This window comes from Helianthus annuus, chromosome 5, assembly GCF_002127325.2.
Source record: "Helianthus annuus cultivar XRQ/B chromosome 5, HanXRQr2.0-SUNRISE, whole genome shotgun sequence".
Classification (NCBI taxonomy): Eukaryota; Viridiplantae; Streptophyta; class Magnoliopsida; order Asterales; family Asteraceae; genus Helianthus; species Helianthus annuus.
In genome coordinates this window covers 167,466,548-167,491,110 of record NC_035437.2, presented here as the reverse complement: position 1 = coordinate 167,491,110, position 24,563 = coordinate 167,466,548, and the positions used below count along the sequence as shown (strand labels likewise).

The 24,563-nt window shown below is 36.1% G+C and overlaps 3 protein-coding genes across 3 annotated transcripts; 1 reads left to right on the top strand and 2 right to left on the bottom strand.

Moving 5' to 3' along the window:
- Positions 1-876: 876 nt before the first annotated feature.
- LOC110871309 (uncharacterized hydrolase YugF) lies at positions 877-2,735 on the bottom strand. The gene is made up of 4 exons (XM_022120137.2): positions 1,988-2,735; positions 1,480-1,572; positions 1,237-1,304; positions 877-1,138 (listed from the first exon to the last, which is right to left on the bottom strand). The coding sequence occupies exons 1-4, from the start codon at positions 2,612-2,614 to the stop codon at positions 985-987; spliced, it is 942 nt and encodes a 313-aa protein (XP_021975829.1). The 5' UTR covers positions 2,615-2,735; the 3' UTR covers positions 877-984.
- Positions 2,736-9,378: 6,643 nt separating this feature from the next.
- Positions 9,379-11,813, top strand: LOC110871310 (putative receptor protein kinase ZmPK1). Its single transcript, XM_022120138.2, has one exon. It carries the CDS (start codon positions 9,379-9,381, stop codon positions 11,761-11,763), a length of 2,385 nt encoding a protein of 794 aa, XP_021975830.2. The 3' UTR covers positions 11,764-11,813.
- An 856-nt stretch (positions 11,814-12,669) lies between these two features.
- On the bottom strand, positions 12,670-16,521 carry LOC110871311 (RHOMBOID-like protein 12, mitochondrial). Its single transcript, XM_022120140.1, has 8 exons — positions 16,216-16,521; positions 14,801-14,927; positions 14,600-14,719; positions 14,416-14,526; positions 14,308-14,352; positions 14,125-14,229; positions 13,070-13,108; positions 12,670-12,908 (listed from the first exon to the last, which is right to left on the bottom strand). Exons 1-8 carry the CDS (start codon positions 16,467-16,469, stop codon positions 12,819-12,821), a joined length of 891 nt encoding a protein of 296 aa, XP_021975832.1. The 5' UTR covers positions 16,470-16,521; the 3' UTR covers positions 12,670-12,818.
- Between the last annotated feature and the right edge of the window lie 8,042 nt (positions 16,522-24,563).

The window sequence follows — 24,563 nt, the reverse complement described above, 5'->3', positions numbered from 1 at the left end:
TTTATACACCTTATTCATCACACAAATTGTAGTTACTCAACATATATATATATATATATACTTTATTTGTTTTTAAAGATAGATTAACAACCCGTGAGTATTCACGGGTGATAACCTAGTATAATATAATTATATGCCTTTTTTGTTACATAATAGTATAAACAAGGCATGACATGGTATTTTCATTTGTCTATGGCTTTGCTGGGCCAGAATGTTAGCTCGCAAGCTAACTTCCAATTAAACGCAACAGGAAATGACCTTATGTTGCATCTACTTCGAACGTGTCGGATTCATTTCCTTTACGGACGATTGACAATATACCTCAGTTCGAATCCTGAGTGTTTGGGTATTTTGGTTAAATGAGCTCGTTCTGTAAATTCTCGTACTGACACTTTGTCTTCGTCAACCATGTATAATATTTTAGTTTGAAGTATCATTTTTAATATTTTAGTTGTAGGTATCATTACGTTTACGTTTCTATTAAAATTTTGTTTGAAATCGACCTGCTCGCCGTAGGGCATGGATGAAACCACTAGAGGATTGATAAACTAACAGATAACGAGTATCATATCGTAAATTGCTGCCGTCTCATCACACGGTTTCCTACTATATAATTAACAATTACATATAACACCTTGCAACCATTGTTCCAAATCCCCCATATATATATCCACGTCACACAGAAAAACATGTGAGTCATGAGTTATTGCATTCAAGATTTTGTGCAGTCATTTACCATTTTATGTTTTAAAATTATAACTCTAATTTCAAATCATATATACGTTTTAATATTCTCCTTTTATTGAGTAGATTTTCATGATTTAAAAACATACACATACACACAAGAAATAATAAGAGTTTGAATGAGATTAAAAATTCAGATTAATGAATAATGTACATGCAAGATTGCTGCACACTTATATTATATATTCTTAGGTAACTAAATAAGTAAAAGAAAACGTGCACTTTACAACAACAAGATCTCTAGATACTAAAGGAAGAAGAATAAGATAATGAAGAAAAAGAATCGTTACATAGGAAGTCTTTTAGGTGTTTGGCAAACTCTTTGGGTTTCTCAAAGTTAACTGCATGGCCAGCATTTGCAATGACTACCAATCTAGCATTCTCCCCTAAATGTCTGTTAAAAAAAACAAATGTGTAACGAATTGAAAGACCATTTTGCTCCAAATAACTTTAATTTAGTGGATCATATGATCAAGGAAATCACATCCTGACCTCTCTAATCTTTCACCAAGGATCAAGGGAAAAATTTGATCTTTATCTCCCCATAGTATCAATGTGGGCTGTTTGATATGGTTAAAGAACAAAACACGCGATTATGAACTTAGTATATATGTACATAAAGTGTATAAAACCTTCCTAGAGCTAGCATTCTAATAAATCTTGCATAATTACCACTAAGTAAATGCATAATGCTTAGAAAATGAGAATTTAAGACACTAAAAGAAAAGATCAAACCTGGTCAATCTTGGGGAATCTTGATTGTGATCTGTCCTTGAGTATTGATCGAATAAGTTCCCTCTTTTCTATTACAAATTCTGAACACATCACCTACATGGCCAAACACCAAACACATGTATCTATTGCTTTAACTCATATAAGAAGTTTGTTTTGCCTAAGAATGATAAGAAGGATTTTTATTTCATCATAAACAGGCTCTAAAATATTCAACTCATTCCAACGGCACTTGAACTGTCTCATCAAACTCTACCATCTTAACTTTTAAGGTTTTATTTTCGGCTTTAGCTTTAGTGTTTAGCTTTACGGTTTAAAGTTTAGCTCTTAGGGTTTGGTTTTTTGAGTTTTGGCTTTAGGCTTTAGGTTTTAGAATTCGATGAGCTGTTTCAACATCGCTAGAATATGGAGTTCGATAAATTCGTTTGAGCCGGATATTCAGTTTTTAAAAATCTTCCTTATAGCCTTTTCAGGCAAAAAAAAAAAAAAAATTAAAAAAATTCAAACTCACATTGACAAAATCAGAAAGAAAGTAATCTGGGATTCCCTTCAAAGGCTTTACAAATGAAAATTTCATCAACTCCCTCAACTTCTCAGGAGTCTGAGCCAACAAAATCCTCTCAGCCTCTTCCACATTAGAAACCCTAAACAACCCATCCCTTAAATCCTTCTCCTCCAAACACACACCTGCACAACACACCACCACCCTCTCCACCGCCTCTGGAAACTGCACACACATGTTGTACCCAACGAACCCGCCATAACTTATTCCCACAAGGCTCATCCGCCTTACCCCGAACCCATGTTCCAACATCTTCATCACACATCGTGCTTGAAATGATTCGGACCGCTCAGGGCGCTTAGTGAAGGAGCCACCGAAGAAGAGTAAATCGGGGACGAAGACGTTGAATTTAGAGGTGAAGTGAGAGAGGAGATCAGCGTATTGCCACATTGCATTGGCTCCAAACCCATGCAGGAGGAGGAGATTAGGCTTGTATGGCTTGTATGATCTTGGGATCCAACAATGCATGATTGTACCATCGCCTAGATCCTTTGATACAGATTGGAGGCCGGAGAATGAGAAGAAATAACGGTACCACCTATCCCTCATGCTTGTAAAACTAAATAATTTCGCCATGTTCTAAGAAAAAAAACTTCATCACGTACACAAAGCATTAAGGAAAATTTCATGGGTAGAGTAGATAGATCATATTGGAAACGCTTAAAGCTAGGGGACATGTGTGAATGATGGAAAATAGACATGATTTCCCTTTGGAAAGAAAGAATAAAAGTGGTCATGGTTTTATGTCCTAATTTAGAAAGGATTTTGATTGTTGGGTTTTTTTTTTTTAAGGCCCTAACTATCTGCACACCCAGTTTGCCTATCTGCATACTTAGGGTTTACCTACGCAGCGTATTGGTCAATACGTAGCGTATAGGGTTAACCCTATACGCTGCGTATTGACCAATACTCAGCGTATATAAACCATGGATCTCAGTGCCTAATTACCAATCATTGCACAGAAAACAAGGTTTATATACGCTGCGTATAGCTCTCTACGCAGCGTATATAAACCATTAGACTTTTTTGGGTCATTTTGGTAGGTTTGAGGGATCATTTTTTCACAAAGTTTATATACGCTGCGTATTGACCAATACTCAGCGTATATAAAGGTCTGAAAATGTCATTTATACCCTTGTATTGAGGCTATACGAAGCCAAATACAAGGGTAGTAGTGTCATTTTTGTCTTATATGCTGCGTAGTGATCTATAAGGAGCGTATATAAAGCTCCATTTTTGTATTTTTTTTGTGTATTCCTTTGTTTATTTATAAAAAAAAGGAAAATAACACCCGATACGATAATATACGATACGATATAACACCCGTATAGGCCTATAGGTGTGATTTAGGTCCCGTATTGACCTCGTATAAGCCTATAAGTGTGATATCATATCGTATAGGTGTGGTTTATGTCACATATTAACCTCGTATAAGCCTATAAGTGTGATATCGTATCGTATATGTGTGGTTTAGGTCCCGTCTAATCCTATATGCATATACAAGACCTATAGGAAACCTATACGAGACTTATACTACATTATACGATACGATACGATACGATACTATACTATACTATACTATACTATACTATACTATACTATACTATACAATAACACCCGTATAGGCCTCTATACGAGACTTATATACTATACACTATACGATACGATATGATGCAATACGATACGATACGATGCAATACGATAAGATAATTTAATTTAAACGATAACAATATAATATATTTGTATTATTTACGAATAATATTCTTTTTTTATAAATAATTTTCTTTTTTTAATAAACAAACAAAGGAATACGATAATTTAATTTAAACGATAACAAAACAATATATTAGTATTATTTACCAATAATATTGTTTTTTTATAAATAATTTTCTTTTTTAATTTTTATAATTCATAATATTTATATTATTTTTTATTTTTATAATTTATATTTGTATTATTTACCAATAATATTGTTTTTTTATAAATAATTTTCTTTTTTTTTATAAATAAACAAAGGAATACACAATAAAAAAAATACAAAAATAGAGCTTTATATACGCTCCTTAGAGGTCCCTACGCAGCGTATGAGACCAAAATGACACAACTACCCTTGTATTTGGCTTCGTATAGCCTGAACACAATGGTATAAAAGACATTTTCAGACCTTTATATACGCTGCGTATAGGTCAATACGCAGCGTATTTAAAGGGTGGTAAAATTATTTTTAACCCCAAACCTGTGGTAAAATTAACTTTTTAACCCTTATAGTTTATATATGCTGCGTATTGACCAATACTCAGCGTATGTAAAGGTCAGAAAATGTCATTTATGCCCTTGTATTAAGGCTATACGAAGCCAAATACAAGGGTAGTTGTGTCATTTTTGTCTTATATGCTGCGTAGTGATCTCTAAGGAGCGTATATAAAGCTCTATTTTTGTTTTTTTTTTGTGTATTCCTTTGTTTATTTATAAAAAAAAAGGAAAATAACACCCGATACGATACTATACGATACGATATAACACCCGTATAGGCATATAGGTGTGATTTAGTTCCCGTATTGACCTCGTATAAGCCTATAAGTGTGATATCGTATCGTATAGGTGTGGTTTAGGTCACGTATTGACCTCGTATAAGACTATAAGTGTGATATCGTATCGTATAGCATAGTATATGTCCCGTATTGACCTCGTATAAGCCTATAAGTGTGATATCATATCGTATAGCATAGTATATGTCCCGCATTGACCTCGTATAAGCCTATAAGTGTGATATTGTATCGTATAACGTAGTATATGTCATGTATTGACTTCGTATAAGCCTATAAGTGTGATATCGTACCGTATAGCGTCGTATAGGTCACGTATTGACCTCGTATAAGCCTATAAGTGTGATATCGTATCGTATAGGTGTGGTTTAGGTCACGTATTAACCTCGTATAAGCCTATAAGTGTGATATCGTATCATATAACGTAGTATAGGTCACGTATTGACCTCGTATAAGCCTATAAGTGTGATATCGTATCGTATAGCGTCGTATAGGTCACGTATTGACCTCGTATAAGCCTATAAGTGTGATATCGTATCGTATAGGTGTGGTTTAGGTCACGTATTAACCTCGTATAAGCCTATAAGTGTGATATCGTAGTATCGTATAGGTGTGGTTTAAGTCCCGTCTAATCCTATATGCATATACAAGACCTATAGGAAACCTATACGAGACTTATACTACACTATACGATACGATACGATACGATACTAAACAATAACACCCGTATAGGCCTCTATACGAGACTTATATACTATACACTATACGATACGATATGATGCAATACGATACGATACGATGCAATACGATAAGATAATTTAATTTAAACGATAACAATATAATATATTTGTATTATTTACGAATAATATTCTTTTTTTATAAATAATTTTCTTTTTTTATAAATAAACAAAGGAATACGATAATTTAATTTAAACGATAACAAAACAATATATTTGTATTATTTACCAATAATATTGTTTTTTATAAATAATTTTCTTTTTTAATTTTTATAATTCATAATATTTATATTATTTTTTATTTTTATAATTTATATTTGTATTATTTACCAATAATATTGTTTTTTTATAAATAATTTTCTTTTTTGTATAAATAAACAAAGGAATACACAATAAAAAAAATACAAAAATGGAGCTTTATATACGCTCCTTAGAGGTCCCTACGCAGCGTATGAGACCAAAATGACACAACTACCCTTGTATTTGGCTTCGTATAGCCTGAACACAAGGGTATAAAAGACATTTTCAGACCTTTATATACGCTGCGTATAGGTCAATACGCAGCGTATTTAAAGGGTGGTAAAATTATTTTTAACCCCAAACCTGTGGTAAAATTAACTTTTTAACCCTTATAGTTTATATATGCTGCGTATTGACCAATACTCAGCGTATGTAAAGGTCTGAAAATGTCATTTATGCCCTTGTATTAAGGCTATACGAAACCAAATACAAGGGTAGTTGTGTCATTTTTGTCTTATATGCTGCGTAGTGATCTCTAAGGAGCGTATATAAAGCTCTATTTTTGTTTTTTTTTGTGTATTCCTTTGTTTATTTATAAAAAAAAGGAAAATAACACCCGATACGATACTATACGATACGATATAACACCCGTATAGGCATATAGGTGTGATTTAGTTCCCGTATTGACCTCGTATAAGCCTATAAGTGTGATATCGTATCATATAGGTGTGGTTTAGGTCACGTATTGACCTCGTATAAGACTATAAGTGTGATATCGTATCGTATAGCATAGTATATGTCCCGTATTGACCTCGTATAAGCCTATAAGTGTGATATCGTATCGTATAGCATAGTATATGTCCCGTATTGACCTCGTATAAGCCTATAAGTGTGATATTGTATCGTATAACGTAGTATATGTCATGTATTGACTTCGTATAAGCCTATAAGTGTGATATCGTATCGTATAGCGTCGTATAGGTCACGTATTGACCTCGTATAAGCCTATAAGTGTGATATCGTATCGTATAGGTGTGGTTTAGGTCACGTATTAACCTCGTATAAGCCTATAAGTGTGATATCGTAGTATCGTATAGGTGTGGTTTAAGTCCCGTCTAATCCTATATGCATATACAAGACCTATAGGAAACCTATACGAGACTTATACTACACTATACGATACGATACGATACGATACTAAACAATAACACCCGTATAGGCCTCTATACGAGACTTATATACTATACACTATACGATACGATATGATGCAATACGATACGATACGATGCAATACGATAAGATAATTTAATTTAAACGATAACAATATAATATATTTGTATTATTTACGAATAATATTCTTTTTTTATAAATAATTTCTTTTTTTAATAAACAAACAAAGGAATACGATAATTTAATTTAAACGATAACAAAACAATATATTAGTATTATTTACCAATAATATTGTTTTTTTATAAATAATTTTCTTTTTTAATTTTTATAATTCATAATATTTATATTATTTTTTATTTTTATAATTTATATTTGTATTATTTACCAATAATATTGTTTTTTATAAATAATTTTCTTTTTTTATAAATAAACAAAGGAATACATAATAAAAAAAATACAAAAATGGAGCTTTATATACGCTCCTTAGAGGTCCCTACGCAGCGTATGAGACCAAAATGACACAACTACCCTTGTATTTGGCTTCGTATAGCCTCAAAACAAGGGTATAAAAGACATTTTCAGACCTTTATATACGCTACTTAGAGGTCAATACGCAGCGTATTTAAACTTTGTGAAAAAATATCCCTCAAACTTACCAAAATGACCCAAAAAATCTAATGGTTTATATACGCTGCGTATTGACCAATACGCAGCGTATATAACCCTTGTTTTCTGTGCAATGATTGGTTGTCAGGCACTGAAATCCATGGTTTATATACGCTGAGTATTGGTCAATACGCAGCGTAGAGGGTTAACCCTATACGCTGTGTATTGACCAATACGCTGCGTAGATAAACCCTAAATTTGCTAGGGTTTGGTGTGCCAATAGGCACTTTAGTGTGCCAATAGGCACACCCTTTTTTAAATCGTAGTAGGGGTCTTTAATTATTACATTAAAGTATACATTTAGCTATGATCCTTTTTACCTTTTTTTTTCTTCTTAATGGATTAGGGCGGTGGGGGTGGAACGTTAATGTTCCGTGATAAAGGATCTTCAACGCGTGGAGAAAACATTTGACCACCGCCACCAAAACTTCAACGCGTGATAGGTTCCTATCCGTGATAAAATCAACGCGTTATGGGGTGTGAGTGATAAATGGATATGAGTGATGGGTGTTGTGAGTGATGACCATTGCCACCAAAAAAAGGTTGTGAGTGATGGAAAAATGGTTGATGTCTTGATGACATGGCGGAACTTGATTGGGTGCTCGTGAGTGATGGAAAATTCTATCACTAGTGACCACCCCCACTCCCCTTAGGCAATGATGGATAGAGTATAGCCTCCTTGCAAAGGTGTCAGGTTTTATCTTAAGCCCAACTGGGTTTTCGTTCCACCGTGAGTTACGCCAGAGAGTGTTTAGCTCTTGTGGTGACACAACGTCTGTCAAGTAGCAGTCGGCGATATGGTTTTTCCAGGGGAACGTGTCCAAGCCAAACTTTAAAACCAGCATGAGCCCGATTAAGACAACACAGTCTAGCCGAAGTGGGGCAACGGAGCTCTCTCCAATTTAGGGAGTGTGGTGGCCTAACACGCCGTTTAAAAAAAAAATTGTAGCTAGAAGGGTATTATCATTCCAATTGAGGGAACTCTCAATATATATGAAATAAAAAAAGAGAAAAATGCTCGGATAGTCCCTGTGGTTCGCCAATTTTTCATCTTTAGTCCCTAATTTTCTAAAATTACACCTATAGTCCCCAAGTTTTTGAATTTCGTTCCCGGATAGTCCCTGGCGTGGATGGGGGTTAGTTTTTGGTGTTACGTGCATGTGAAATGACAAAAATACCCTTACTATCAAATTAATAACTAAAAAGAAATATAATTAATATTTTACAATTTATGTGAGACCCACCACCCACCCTACCCACTTCATATTCCCCACTCCATACCACCACCACCATCTCCACCTTAAACCACCACCACCATCTAACACCCCCCCCCCCCCCCTCACTGTAACCACCACTGTCACAACCATCCCCGCCACAACCACCACCATCACTGTAACCATAGATATCGTAGATGCTATTTCTGGAGATGGATTTGTTGTGATAAAAAGGTTAAAGAAAAGGAAAAATAAGGTTTTCATGATCGGATATACAAGTATATGAGAATACAACTCTATTATATATAGACCAAAAATGTTGATTACTGTTGATTTAAACTATAGATAATATGGACAAATATGATCTCTATAATATATGGTCTTTCTATTCTCTTTTTAGGAAACCATATACAAATTCTTTCTAACGTCACATACAATAATCCATATCTTACCTGACTGACTGTTGCCTTCAATCTTGTTGTTCAACTTCAGTAGTTTAACATAAAACATCATTCAAACTTGGCAACGTTTAACATTAAGTTTGACAAAAGGGTCACAACAGATAATAATAATTAATAAATGTAAAAAAGGAACTGTCTAACAGCAACGAAAAGGAACTGCGTTGACATAACTATATTATACTCGCTAACAGCTACCAAATAGAGTATTATTGAATATTGGATCATAATATATATTCATTTCAACATCTATGATTGTATCAATATTCACGTACAGACATTCCAGTAAGGAATTAAGGTCTAAGAACTATGAAAATGTTCCTTCTCCTTCTCTTCTTGTGTTCCTTAACGAGATCTTCAACTTCAAAAAATGCAACTCGCGATCATCTTCCAAGAGGTTCCGCTCTATCCGTGGAAGCTCACGATTCACGCGTCATAGTTTCTGCGGACAACTCTTTCACGTGTGGCTTCTATGGCTTCCAAACCAACGCTTACTGGTTTGCAATCTGGCTCACCAACTCCAAAGACCGCACCATTGTTTGGGCTGCTAACCGCAACACACCTGTCAACGGACGTGGCTCAAAGCTAATGTTTTCGAGAAAAGGAGCCATGGTTTTGACCGACGTGGGTGGCACGATCGTTTGGGAGACCAACACAACACCGACGGATGCGGATAGAGCAGTGCTGCTTAACACAGGTAATCTGGTATTGAAGAACCAAAAAGATGAGATTATTTGGCAAAGCTTTGATCATCCGACTGATACTCTTTTGCCTTCTCAAACACTAACAAAAACCAAAAGCTTGATATCTGTTTTGAGAAAAGGAAGTCTCGAATCTGGGTATTTTGGTTTGGGCTTCAACAGTATTAACGTTTTAACGCTGATTTACGATGGCCCAGAAATCTCGAGTGTATACTGGCCTAGTCCTGATCCCGGTTTTAACGTTTTTGCTTTTGGAAGAACCTCTTACAACAGTAGCAGAATTGCAGCCTTCAACGATCTGGGCGTCTTTAATTCCAGCGATGGGTTGAATTTTACTGCTATAGACATGGGTTTGGGGATCAGAAGGAAGCTAACCCTCGACTCTGACGGTAACCTCAGACTCTATAGCTTGAACGAGTCAAGCGGATTGTGGTCAATCTCATGGCAAGCTATTTCGCAACCATGCAATATTCATGGAATATGTGGGCGAAATGGCATTTGTATCCATGGAGACAAACCCGAGTGCTCATGCCCCCCTGGTTACGAGTTGAGTGACCCTGCTGACTTAACCCAGGGTTGTAAGCCTACTTTCAACATGACATGTAGTGGAAACTCAACAAGGTTTGAATTCTTTCCATTGTCATATACTGATTACTATGGCTTTGATCTGCACTTCAAGGCCCCCATTTCGTTTGACGCATGTAGAGACATCTGCTTGGCAGATTGTAGCTGTCAAGCGTTTAGTTACCGGCTATCAGGCGAAGGGGTTTGCTTTGCGAAAAGTGCCCTTTTCAACGGATACCATTATCCTCAAATCCTTGGGACCATCTACTTTAAAGTACCCGCAAGCATTAAACCATCCGAATCAGCCAGAATCCTGACTGGCTCTAACACCACATGTACAAACGTTACATCGATTCTGGGTTCTCCATCTATGTATAGATCAACTGGCACAAAGTTGCATTGGGTGTACGCTTACTCGTTCGCGATAGCTATTGGTGTAGTTGAAGCTCTAGTTATCTTATTAGGGTGCTGGCTATTCTTTGGAAAGAACCAGTTGCTAGCCAACTTAGAAGACGGGTACCGTGTGATGTCTGGTCAGTTTAGGGGCTTTAGCTATGAAGAACCGGTGAAGGCGACACAGAACTTTAAGGTAGAGATAGGGAGAGGAGGGTCAGGAGTTGTTTATAAAGGGGTCCTGGAAGACGAAAGGGTGGTTGCGGTGAAAAGACTGGGAGATGTGAGTGAAGGAGGGGAGTTATGGACGGAAGTGAGCACAATTGGTAACATGAATCACATGCATGTAGTGCGAATGTGGGGATTCTGCTCGCAGAAACAAAGCAAGCTTCTAGTTTACGAGTATGTAGAAAATCTGTCACTTGACAAGAGATTGTTCTCCTCAAACTTTCTTCAGTGGAAAGAAAGGTTCCAAGTGGCAATCGGCATAGCGAAAGGTTTGGCTTATCTACACCATGAGTGGCTTGAATGGGTGATCCACTGTGATGTAAAGCCGGAAAACATTCTTTTAGATGGTGTGTTCCAACCAAAGATTGCGGATTTTGGTCTGGCGAAGTTAAGTGGACAAAACTCCAAGGTTACTAGGATGAGGGGGACTAGAGGTTATATGGCTCCAGAATGGGCTCACAACCTGCCTATCACAGCAAAAGTCGACGTCTACAGCTATGGGGTTGTGGTTTTAGAAATAGTAAAGGGAGTTCGTCTTTCTAATGCAAGTACTCAAGGACCCGAAGAAGAAGAAGAAGAAGAAGAATCAGAGCTTATGAGGTTTGTGAAGGTAACAAAAAAAATTATTACAAAAGAAGATGAGTCATGGATTGAAGAGGTAATCGATCCAAGGTTGGGGGAGTTGTTTAGTAGGAAGCAGGCTGCAAAACTTATTGAGATCGGTCTAAGTTGTGTGGAGGAAGACAGAAATAAAAGGCCTACAATGGATTCAGTAGTTCAAGTTCTAATTGATTGTGAATCCGAGTAGATATTTGTACACACACACACGTACGTACTGCTTTCTTATTTCAATAAAAAAAAACAAGTGAATTAAAACAAACAAACTTGTATGTAGCTTCTTATGTTGGAATTTTTCAAGAGAAAGATGTATGTGTTATTCGTATGAATTGAATGTGTGTCGAATATTACAATGAGGGTTTACATATATAGACGGTTATTATCAAGTGTGACACCGCCTTACATAATTATAATAGAAGCATGGTTGTAAAACAAGGTTTCCAAGGCCGAGTACTCTCCGAGTAGTCGCTACAAGGTAAGCTGCCGAGGCGACTTTCTTCAACTCCGCCTAATTACTCGGAATCGATCAAACGCGATCAATCTCAACCAAATCGGATCTAGTAGGTCAACTCGGGATGCGTTTGATTTAACAAATAATAAAACATAACTTTTATGCCTATTAAATTAAAGAATTAATATAATTTTCATGTATTTTTTTATAAATATTAGTAAATTTATGTTATTTGACATATATTTAAATTCTGAAAACTAATGTCTTTATAATTTAACATGTCCGAGTACTCCCCGAATACTCTCCGCCTAGGCCGAGTACTCTCAACTCCCCGATCGTCCGACTAGGGAGCGCCTAACGACTTTTGCAGCCATTAATAGAAGTAAACTATAAATTACGAATACAAATAATAACAATAATCTAGCTTAGATGCATTTCGCTTTCGCTCAATAACACATAGTAATTAGATCACAAGGAGTGGGCGTGGGTTTGTAACGTGGTGGCCTCTCCATGCTAAACAACATACTATATATCGCATGGTTTTTGTAGTTTAGTTAGTGTGTAAACTATAAATTTGTTAGTAAATATCATGAAAAACTTGTTGGAGCCACTAAGTTATTCAATATAGTGATGGTGAGGCAACAATAAAACAAAAACACTTGCTATTTACTTGTTGTTGAATGATATAAAAGTAGATGGCGTAAAAACTAGAAAAGAAACGAAGCCCCTTTACGAAGAATCATCATACGAAACTATACTTCATCTCAAATAAAAGCGACTCTAACTAGCAGAATTTACAACCGCCTCTTTCTCAGCCATGCCCAAGCTAAGAGTCCAACCGCAGCACCACCCAAGTGACCAGATCCCGAAATTTGACTATCTTCCTGATAACAGTTGCAAATATATATATATATATATTTGTATGTCAAATGAAGGTTGATTTAAATTGCTAGATTGCAAAAACTGACAAGAAAAGTGGTAGTAGGACAAGTTTTTTAGTAGTTCAAAAGTAAATAGATTGATCATATTATATTGAGAATCATACCTTTACTCTCTGTATATCTTTGAAAATTACATATATCCCCTGGAATGATCAATGAAACAAAATGATCATTAGATATAGAAAACAAACCTTCTATTATCACAACTAATTATAATCGCTTAATACAGGTGATGTTTAGGCAAAGACAAATAATTTCATTTCTAGCCGTAATTTCTTTATATCTAGGCAAGAGTAAAATGACATTTTCGTCCCTGAGATTTGGCCAGTTTCGCGACTTTCATCCAAATGTTTGTTTTTCCACAACTGGATTCAAAAAGCTTGAAATCTTGACATTTTCATCCGCTTGTTAACTCCGTCCATTTTTCTCCGTTAAGTCAAGGGTATTTCCGTCTTTCTTGTTAACTTCAAGGATAATTCAGTCTTTTTCACTTTAAGTTAACAAAAAAGACGAAAATGCCCTCTAAGTTAACAAAAAAGACGAAAATACCCTTGACTTAACGCAGAAAAATGGATGGACTTAACGAGCCGGATGAAAATGGCAAGATTTCTAACCTTTTGGATCTAGATGCGGAGAAACAACCCTTTGGACGAAAGTCGTAAAACTGGCCAAACCTCAGGGACAAAAATGGCATTTTACTCTCCAGACAATGACCCACTTGTTTACACTTAGGGTGGAGGGTATGGTTAATCACTCTAGGGTGATTGAGTGAAATCCTACCCAATAATATTATGCCATGTCAACTCCTCATTCCACTCCTCATTTTGCGCTCAATCAAGGGGTATGGTTAATCACTCTAGGGTGTTTGAGTAGGTTAAAAAATAAAAAAAAATGTGATTGGTTGAAAGGGGTGGGGACCCACCATTAAACCTCCCTCCCTCATCCTTCCCTCCTCTTCCCGCATCGGTGAATATACACCGAAAACATTCAAAATTTCGGTGACTCAAACAAGTGGGGGTGGTCACCGATCGGTGACTCCCACTCAATCACCCACTCACCGAACATTATACCCTCCACCCTTAACATCATGTAGGCTTGTAATATACAGGCATGCTTATTATGTTTACATATTTTCAAAAACCGTGAAGATTTCATTTACCGCTAATAGAGCAGGGACAGGTATCATGAAGTCGACAAGTAAAGTCTTCATTGGGTAGAGTAATATATAAAGCATCAAGATAGCATTCACTGCACCACTTGCTCCCTAAAATAAAAATTAGCAAAAAAAATATTTGAAAATATTTTTCCAAACAAGAATCACATACATAAATGAGCAAGATACCAAGGCTGCAGCATTTGAACGGTCCGATTCAGACAATTGGTTGTCCTGCAATAATAATAGTTAGAGAATGAAATGTAGAGTTCATGACACAGTGTTTGGATGTTATACACTTGATGATGTGGCGAGAGAAGCCCTATGCACCAGATATGAAACCGAGCCACCAAAAGCCCCAACCAGATACAACGCAAGCAGAAATTCAGGCCCGACCCGTTGACCAATCTGTGGAAGCAGTTACAAGTTCATGAAACAGGAAAGAATGAATGGTAACGCATGTTAACAGCTTATTACGTACACTCTTGCCGAAGGAATAGAGTGTGATCATGTTTGAGACGATATGTTTAAGGTTCTTATGACTGAAAGCAGAAGTGATCATGGTATGATACCGTCCGCCTTTAATGTTGTCCCACTGTATCTGCATAGATGAAATAACTCATACAAAAGTAAAAGTAATGTGCACATTATATGAGAAACGCCATAACGATGAAGAACTCACCGTGAAGTTCTGAATCATGAAGTTTATGTCAGCAACTTTCCAGAGCAGATACACAACCACATTTGTTAAGATCAAGCCTTTTACCACACCATCTACAGATGTGAGCCTCCCTGTAGAATGTATCTGCCTGTAAATACAACGAAGAATGTATTAATCATAAATCATGGAATAATTTGTGGTGTTGACTTGCTTGATTACAGTTAAACCTCGATAAATGAGGTTATTTGTTGACAATGATTACAATTATAATAACAATTCGGGACATTTGGTGTGGTTATTCATTTATCAAAGTTTTACTAACAACGTGCTTAAGTTATAGGGCAGGCAGGTAAGGACAGGACAGGAAATAACCAGGTTTTGGGTTGTCATATCTAACCCGTTCAACAAACATACGGTGTTTGAGTTGACCAGGTTAGTTAAACGGGCCGTGTTTGTTGACTTGTAATTAGGCTGTGTTCGAGTTAACATGTTCAAACCGTCAACCAGCAACTCGTTTAACTAAACAGTCTCGGTTTTGTAGTTTGGAATGACCGTAGTTGCTGCTAATGAACTAGCTCCTACTAATGATAATGTCCTATTGTAGAGCAGTTCCTATTGATAATCAAGTAACCAGCCACATCATCACAAGCAATTTTCAAAGACTCTCAACAAATTTAATCCAATTTTCATGTGCTGAGGGTGCCACTTGCTGACTAGGCAGCAAGGCCCCTTGAACCCCCAAGGTTTGTCAGTGCCAGAAATCATAATATTTCTTGCGAGCTTGCACTCCACACCTCCAAACTCGTATCAATGTTTTGTCAAATTTTTCTTTGGTTTAAGTAAATCTCAATCAACTAATGACACTAAAATCACCAACAAAGTCGACTCACAAACACATTTATTGCAAATCACCAAACCATTTACAACCCGCCAGCCTGTTTGACTTGTTTAGATAATAAATACCAAGTGTGTCCAAGTTAAGGTTGGACTTTTTTTACATGAACAAATATATGCATTGTATTCGAGTTAAGCTATTAAGACGTTGAAACCCTAGGCTAGTTAGTGACATTTTTTTTTTTTTTTGAACGGCCAACAAACTCAGTTCCGAGCACTCTCGGGGCACCCACTGGACAAACGGAGTACTCCGAGAGTAACCCGAGTCCACCACCAATTCTGGGGAAAACCCGGTAACCCACCCGCCCGTAGGCACGACAGTGAAATTACCGGTAAAACCCGTTTGGCTCAAGGATCCTACGCAGGTTTCCCTGGGTCTCCTATCATTGTCCACCAGTGCCTCACTCAGCACCAAGTGGGAGTCGAACCTGCATCTCTCAAGAGAAATGCAAGCCCTCCACCATTTGATCTAGAGATCATTGGCACTTAGTGACATTAAGTGGGATTAATCAATAATGATGTAATAAGTGGCGATTAGGTACCATGTTTTTAGGTAACTATTTGGTTGATTGAATAGAAAGTTGCGTCTACTTGATTCAGCTCTAGTTGACCTAAATACAGCGTGATGAGCAAGTAAGTTGCATGATGAAACTTTGGGTTTGAAAAGCACGTTACACGAAACACGCCGCCTTGACGGCTGGGGAAAAGTGGTGTAGTGAGTGCAAGCAGGGCGGTGGTAACGCGGCGGCGATACGGTTGTCGGATGGTGGCGATTGAAGGAGAGTAGATTCTGCATTGTACGGACAGTGTGATGATGATGATGATCAAAGCAAATAAACCGAAATTGTTTTGTTTTCTATATAATATTTTAATTCAATTCAAATTCAAGCATCAAATTTTTTTTGTAATAAAATTAAGTGGTATTGTATTTTCTAGCATCCAAAATATGAACTGCAATGATGGAGTGTCATCTATTTTTGCCCGGATTAAACCTGAAGTATCAAAATTAGTTACGGCTCTCTTCCCAAACTATAATATTATAACAGTGGCGAAACCAGAACATTTTAGTCGGGGTCATCATTAGCTTATTTCTTTACATTTTAAAAATTACGGGTTCATTTTATGTTTGTTTCTTTAAAACTCTGATTTTCTATATAAAAATTCAATAAATTATGGTGATCGGAAGGTCAGCGGACCCTCTTAACCCCCTCTGATTCTGCCCCTAATTATTCTCTATACCCAACCTCATTCTTCGTTTAACATTTCGGGTTCATGAACCAAATTTCCTTTCCTAAATGCACAACCCGAACCAATTACGCCAATGTTCTAAACATAACCAAACTACCTGATACTAGTACCCAAAGGCATCTCTCACGCATGAGTTGGGTTAAACTCTAATTACGCACGTTATTTGCATAATTACACACATTATATTGGTAGTTGCTACTGTTATATGATAAAAGTCTTTTGTACATTACTGGCATCTATACTTATATTAAGGGCTTTATTATTATTATTACTATATATTACTATATATTAATAAAGGAATTGAAATGAATATTAATAAAGGAATTGAAATGAATAGTGATATATGTAGTTTTTTTAATACTTTTATTATTTTAATATTATAATAATAGTTATTTTCTTTATTTTTTTAACTTTAATCATTTTTTTAATATCAGGGGTTGGTATAAGGTTTGTGTCAACCTGTATCGAACCAGTACTGGTATCGAAAATACCAGTGTTTTGGTCAAAAATCAAGTTAGGATAATGCAACCAAATCTTTGTTGTGAGTGTGATGCTTGAATCAATGAACAAACGTATGAACAACTTGCAAATGAAATGAACAAGTGACACAAGGATTTATACGAGGAAAAAGCCCTTGATCAAGAGTTGATCTCCGGCATAAAAAACCTCGGGTGATGGAAACTACCAATCACCAACTGTAATTAAACAAATGATTGTTACAACTCGGGATGATAACAAGCTTGTTACAAGGATCACTAGAGTGCAGAAGTGTATGAATTTGTCAAAGTATTGCCGAGAGCTTGCGAGAGTGTGTGTGTTTGCTAACTTGTTCTAACTCAAGCTCGTTATCCCCTTTTAAAAATGGAAATAATCTAAATAACTAACTATCCGCAAATCGTGCTAGCCTCCCACTACTTCCATAACGGTTATTTCAGCTGACCACGTGCAGAATATTGAGAGCATATTCTCCAAGAATATCGGCAAGACCAAGTCCAACATGTATACTCCTGCAAAACAAATTTAAACATTGTGAAGGCAACCGTTAGTGTAAGGATAACAATGAGGATCCTGGATCCTGATCCTGCAATGCCTTCTGAGGATCCTTAATTCAAACAGAATTGAGGATCCGTGATCCTGGCAGTATATGAGGATCCGTGATCCTTAGGTATAGAAAATCTATCCCTAACAACCAAGACGGTCCTGTTCGGTATCAGTACATGAAGGTAAAAACCGACACCAATACAGAAAACGCCAAAAGTTGGTGCCGAATTGATATTGGAAATCTTTTGGTTCGGGAAATTCAGTGCTACTATCCGGTACCATCTGCTCATCCCTGATCACGGTTACCGTACGAACAACGGTATCGTACAACTTTTTTTTTGTTGATTTTCTTCAACTTTTAATTTTTTTCTTTTTTTAGTTTCAGGGGTAGGGATGAGCTCGGTGCCAACCGATACAGAATCGGTACTGATACTGAAAATACCAGTTACGGTACCGGTATATGAAGGTAAAAAACGGTAGTGAATCGGTACCAGGAACGCCAAAAGTCGATGCCGAATTGGTTCTTAAGATCTTTTGGTTCAGCAAATTTGGTATCGGTACCTATAACAATTTGCTCATCTCTGATGACCACGGATTTCATACGAACAACATCGTTACCATACAGCTTTTTTGGTTGATTTTCTTTCGGTTATCTTTTAGTGTTCTTTTCTACATTTTTTTATTCTTGTCAGCAGTTCCGTCCGCAACACGCTCGTAATGATTTCAAAACACATGTAAACACAAACTAAATAACAAAAGAAATTCGCCGCAACGCGTCGAACTTCTTTAAACCTTTTTTTAATAAATATGATATCATATTTATTTAATTATTAGAGTAAATTACACAACTACGTGGGTTTGGTCCTGATGGATTTCGTCTATATAGTTTAACTATTAGAGCATATGTAATGGGGCTGTATATGGCGCCCTTTTCCTTCATAACGCCCCCATAACGCCCCGAACACCATTACGGGGGGCGTTATGAGACAAAAAATTTGAGGAGCGTTATGCATATCGCGCGGTTATGTGGGAATCTTTCAAACTTTCCACCAATCAAATTTAAGCAATGTTTTTTATATTAATTAATAAAACTGAAAATTATTAAATAGGTAATGATTAGGCGGGGGCTTTATGACTACGGGCTTAAATGCATAACGCCCCATAACGCTCACCCGCACACGTGGCGTGCCACGTGTCGCATAACGCCCACAAAGGGGCGTTATGACTACGCATGGCCTTACGGATATAGTCCCAACCATATAGTTTGCTTTCATTAATAATTCAAAAAGTTATCAAGTCAGTTATTTTTAAGGCATATTACTTATTTCACGTTTTTACATATTAAAACGAAATACAAAAAGAACCCACCCACCCTTTAGACCATCTCAAATGGGCACTTTCTAAAGAACAAATGGTGCCTACGTGATATTTGATGTCGGACATATGCATTAGAGAGGAAATGGGTACGTTGGAAATATGATGTGACAACTAATATGATGCGTTGAAAGACACATTTGAAAGTGGATGCATTGAAGATGGGCTTAACATTTACACATCAAAACACACTCTCTCCCACATCTCTCTCGTCTCTTTTTGTTATCAAAGCGCGCGCACACACACACCCATCTCATCTTAATTGATTTGGTAGTGTTTCAGTGAACGTATGTTATATACATCTTTAGGCCATACCTCATAGATAAGTTCTAAATTGTATTTGCTCATATTGTTGATTAGTATTGAGATTCAAGGTTAAGATTAAATGAGTGAATATATACTAGGAAGTTTATTTGGGTAGAAGGTTAGGAAGTAATTTTATCTATTTAATAATCAAGGTTAAGATTAAATGAGTGAATTGAACAAAAAAAAAGAAAAAAATAAGGCATGTGAGTTTGTTTAGGAGTATTCTAGTCAATCTAAGAGAATAGTTTCTCTTTCATCCAATTTCTCACGTTTTTTAAGCGTTAATAACTCTTTCATACGACATAATTTTTTTTATAACAATTGCACCATAAAAACGAGTGTTTTTTATCTCTAAAACAAGTATACCATTGTTATAATTTTGAAAAAAAAAATTAGAAACCCAGATACGTAAAACGCAATGGACAAAGAACACAAAAAATGTCTTTTTTTTTTTTTTTTCTAAAACGCAATAGACAGAAAACACAAAGAAATGTTTTTTTTTTCTAAAACGTAATGGACAAAATACATAAAGAAATGTGCTTATTCTAAAACGCAATGGGATATAAAACACAAAGAAATGTGTTTTTTTTAAACACAATGAACAGAAAACACAAAAAATGTGGTTTTTTTCACTGTGTTATAAAACGCAATGGACTAAAAACAAGAAAAAAATGTGTTTTTTCGTTATGTTATAGACGTAATGAATTAAAGCACAATAAAATGCAACACATTGGTGTGTTTTATAAAACACAATACAAAAACTCAGGGAAGTAGATATGTTATAAAACACAATTCAAAAACGCAATTAAATGAATAATCATTTATTCGGGTACATTTTCAATAAATCAGCTTATTTAGTTTTAAGATGTCTGCGTTTTAGAAGCTAACCAAAAAAGTTGGAAAATAATGAAATTATAGTGAAGTTATCCACTATGACTAAATATACTTTTTGAAGTTTAAACAGAACCCAAACATATGGCCCATTATGTTCACACAAATGACATACTAACAAATATACCTTGAACTCTGCTATCTCCTCTAGTTGAAAACAAGTATACAATAAATGATGTTGATCAGAATTCAGAATTCGATGTCAGCAAAGTTGCGTTTTCTGAATTATCACAAAATACATATTGAACAGTCACATTTGCTTCACCTTTAACAAAAAAAAGTCCAGAATATATCTCCGGGAAGAGACGACAGCAACGGTGGTTTAGGAGGTGGCGGTGGCGCGGTGGCATATGAGCATACCGTGTTTATCTCTACCAAAGTGGAGTGTGTTCGAGTCCAACAAAGTGGTTATAGGAGTAGATTTAAGGGGCTTGTGTGTGTTCGCCGTTCAAAAAAAAATCTAACTAATAATTAAAGAGAACTCTTTCCTTTGGAATTTTACTAGATCAAAATTTTGCAACCTTAATTGGGATATGTGGATTGATTTCAATATTCGAGATGTAATTGTGGGGGTTTCAGTTACTCTTGCTGGACCGTTTTCTATATTATATATAAAAGTTTCGCCGTTAAAAATAACTAAAGATTCGTTGTCGATTGTTTTATCTGAAACGACGCAAATGAAGAAAAAATATGGATATTTAGAACGGATCAATCTGGTTGAAAGTTTTCTAAAGTCGTTTTTATTACGAAAAACCTTTTATATCGTTTTGTTTAAAATTTAGTTTTTATATTGTGATAATATTATTTGCGTAGACATAATTAACATTTGTCTCGTGCTGTTTCTGCCTACTGACGAGATATGACCCGGACCGACTAACCCGACCCGGTCATCACCTATTATTTTATTATAAGTAATCAATTATATTCACGTTTATTCTAGAATGTTCCATTCTGCATGGATAAACCAAGTAACCGAATCTCCAATATTTTGGGAAGATCATGCAAATCCCTAACTCATCGGATTATCTCCTAACTTACGGGAAACCCTACTCGTAAACTATAAATAGAGGTAAACATCAAAAGGTATGGACATTCTGCTCGTACCAACTCTCTCTCTCTTTATATACTTTCTTACTCCCAAATACCGAGACTTATTCTCACGCCGGAGGGTGGTTACAAGAATAACCTCATTCCTGTAACGAGTCCTAACGGTGTTCTGTTTTGCAGTCAGCTGTTCGGATCGCCAAGAGTTGAAGTATTCGTTGGAGCCTACCAGGTTAGTGTTTCTTCACCTACTAACATTGGACATGAAATCACCTTGATCATGTGTGTCTGGACTTTGTTAGGTGTATGTGATTGGTATAGATTTTGGAGCAACGGTTGGTTACACATTTTTATATTGCAACATTAGACCTGGCAATTATGGCCCAAGGGTCTAAATCTGGGCTGACTTTAAAAAGAAAGTCTTGGACCGTTTTGGGCCAACACCTATACTTATGGGCGTCATAATGGACATCAAAAAGTATTGAGATGAAATTACTTTTTGAGTCCTTGTGTTTTAGTAGTTTTAACAACTTGAGTTCAAAATCAAAAAATTTAACTCCCTGAGTCCCTAGTCATTTATTTTATAACGTTTTGAGTCCAATTTTGTTCATTTTATAACGGTTCGAGTCCAATTTTGTTAATAAAATTGGACTCAAAAGGACTTAAATAGTTATAAAAAAGTGTCTAGGGACTGAGGGCGTTAAACATTTTGATTTTGAACTCAAATGTTTAAACCACTAAGACACAAGAACTCAAAAAGTAATTTACTCAAGTATTAATTAATAGAATGTACGGGTTAGGATCGGTAAGTTAACCAACTTGAACGGGTTAGGATGGGTAAGTTAATTAATACAATGTTCGGCTCGAATTTTGATTTGTTTAATTGTTTAACAACGTTAATTGTTGTTTAGATTTGTGTTAATCTATTTCATTATACTCGATCAAACCATTGATTTTCATTCTTTTTCGTTTTTTTTTAATTTTTTTAATTTTTATATTTTTAAATTTGGGTATCTCCAAAAAAAAAAAAAGAAAACTTTAGGGACTGCAAATGCTTACTTTTACTGGGTGACTAGAGAACAAGGTTCCTTTGATTGGTTTAAAGGGGTCATGAATGAAGTTGCCAAGCTTGATCATCAGGTATACTTACTAAGCCAACATTCAAAGATTTTCTTGATATCCAAAAGTCATTGATTAATGAAATAAATTTTATGTTTAGGATGTTATAGAGATGCATAACTATCTAACGAGTGTGTATGATGAAGATGACGTGCGATCAGCTCTCATTGCCATGGTTCAAGCTCTTATCCATACCTAGAAATTAACAGTAACAGGTTTGAACTCATATAACCATGGCCAAAAATGGAAGAAAGTTTGCTCCGAAACTTGCAAAAAACATGATGGTGTTAGGATAAGTGAGTTAGTGTAACCAGGAGGGGTATAACCATCAACGACACAACTTGCACGTTCTGTGGAAATTCTGATGAAACGGCCAAGTTACTGCTAGCAGCCTAATGCAGTTTCGCATAGCTCATTTGGACACAAAATGGAATTTGGTGCATTTTAACTTCTTTTCTGGTTGCAACTATGTCGAACGATTAATGGGCATCTCATGGAAATCTGCAGGTTTGCTTAAAAAAACAGAAGGTGCTTCAGGTGATTTTCGTTTCCAAAATTTGGTTAATTTGGCATGCTTAAAATGACAAAATTTTCAACAACACACGACCATCCCTGTTAAAGGTTATGAGGATATCAAGTCAAACACGTTCCTATGGGTCAAAAACAGGGCGAAACTAATGGACATCATGTTGTTCTTTTTCATTTTGGGAGTCCATCTTGTTTTGAGTACTGATGTTTGTATATAGCAGCAAGTTTTGTGGCTCCTAACTTCTTGTTGGTTGCCCATTTTAATGAAATGCATAGCCATTCAAAAGAAATTAAGAATGTGCTAGGGGTGTGTGTATAACGCGACACGTTTAGGTTATATCATTTTAAGTATGTCACACCTGGTTCCGGGTAGACGGTTCATGCATATGGAGCTTCGAACACCTAAAGCGAGCCAAAATACTACAAAACATAACACGTTAGTTTCATCATAGTAAGAACGAATTCTCCTTGTGACCAACATCCGACGTGAGAATAAATATAGAGTTAACTGTCATTTTCGTCTCTGTGGTTTGGTGGAAAATGCCACTTCCGTCCAAAAAAAAATTAACGCCAGTTCTGTCATCAACATTTTTGAAACGTGCCACTTCAGTCCAAAAAGAGAACGCGTCGTTAAAAACGCTGAGGACGGAACTGGCGCAAGACGTTATCTTTTTGGACTGAAGTGGCACGTTTAAAAAATGTTGAGGACGGAACTAGCGCAAATTTCTTCTTTTGGACTGAAGTGGCATTTTCCACAAACCACAGGGACGAAAAGTGCAGTTAACTCATAAATATACTTATGAATGAATAGAGATAGCAAGAGTGCAAGTGTAGCGTGTAGAGCGGGAAAGTATAACCTCCTGTTCTTATGATTATCAAGTACTTATATAGTACTAGAATGACGGTTCATTATCTTGGAGCGAGTGATGCTTATGCGACCATTGTAGAAGGTAATTACCAGAACGTGACACGTTAGCAGGCATACCATGGGTTGGATTTGGATCAGATTGTCATATCCAGCCGGCTCGGTTTGGTTTTCCAAGTATCGAAGATCATATTCCTTCATACATGAATAAGTATGAGTCGATTTAAAGGCATAAACTTTACTCCGCGATCTATAAGGATTGTAACCCCTACTTAAAATGAACATATTTTCTCTTATTTTAATTTTCCAGGTGATAAGTTTTTACAATATTTCTAAATTCTCATCTATTTCAGGTTATGCATGTTCATTCTTTTATGCTAAATAACATACAGCAAAACGAGTAGGTTGGGTCAGGTAAGCTAAACAGCATGCCGATTGGAAAAAAATGTTCAATTTGATTTGGGTCAAAACAGG

Coding starts and splice junctions, on each gene's coding strand:
- LOC110871309 (XM_022120137.2), bottom strand. CDS start 2,614: ATGGCGAAATTATTTAGTTTTACAAGCATGAGGGATAGGTGGTACCGT. Junction 1,573..1,987: donor TTCTTTCTGATTTTGTCAAT/GTGAGTTTGAAT, acceptor TTGGCCATGTAG/GTGATGTGTTCAGAATTTGT. Junction 1,139..1,236: donor CTTGGTGAAAGATTAGAGAG/GTCAGGATGTGA, acceptor TTTTTTTAACAG/ACATTTAGGGGAGAATGCTA.
- LOC110871310 (XM_022120138.2), top strand. CDS start 9,379: ATGAAAATGTTCCTTCTCCTTCTCTTCTTGTGTTCCTTAACGAGATCT.
- LOC110871311 (XM_022120140.1), bottom strand. CDS start 16,469: ATGCAGAATCTACTCTCCTTCAATCGCCACCATCCGACAACCGTATCG. Junction 14,928..16,215: donor AATAGTTACCTAAAAACATG/GTACCTAATCGC, acceptor TTGTATTTACAG/GCAGATACATTCTACAGGGA. Junction 14,230..14,307: donor GTTCAAATGCTGCAGCCTTG/GTATCTTGCTCA, acceptor TTTTTATTTTAG/GGAGCAAGTGGTGCAGTGAA.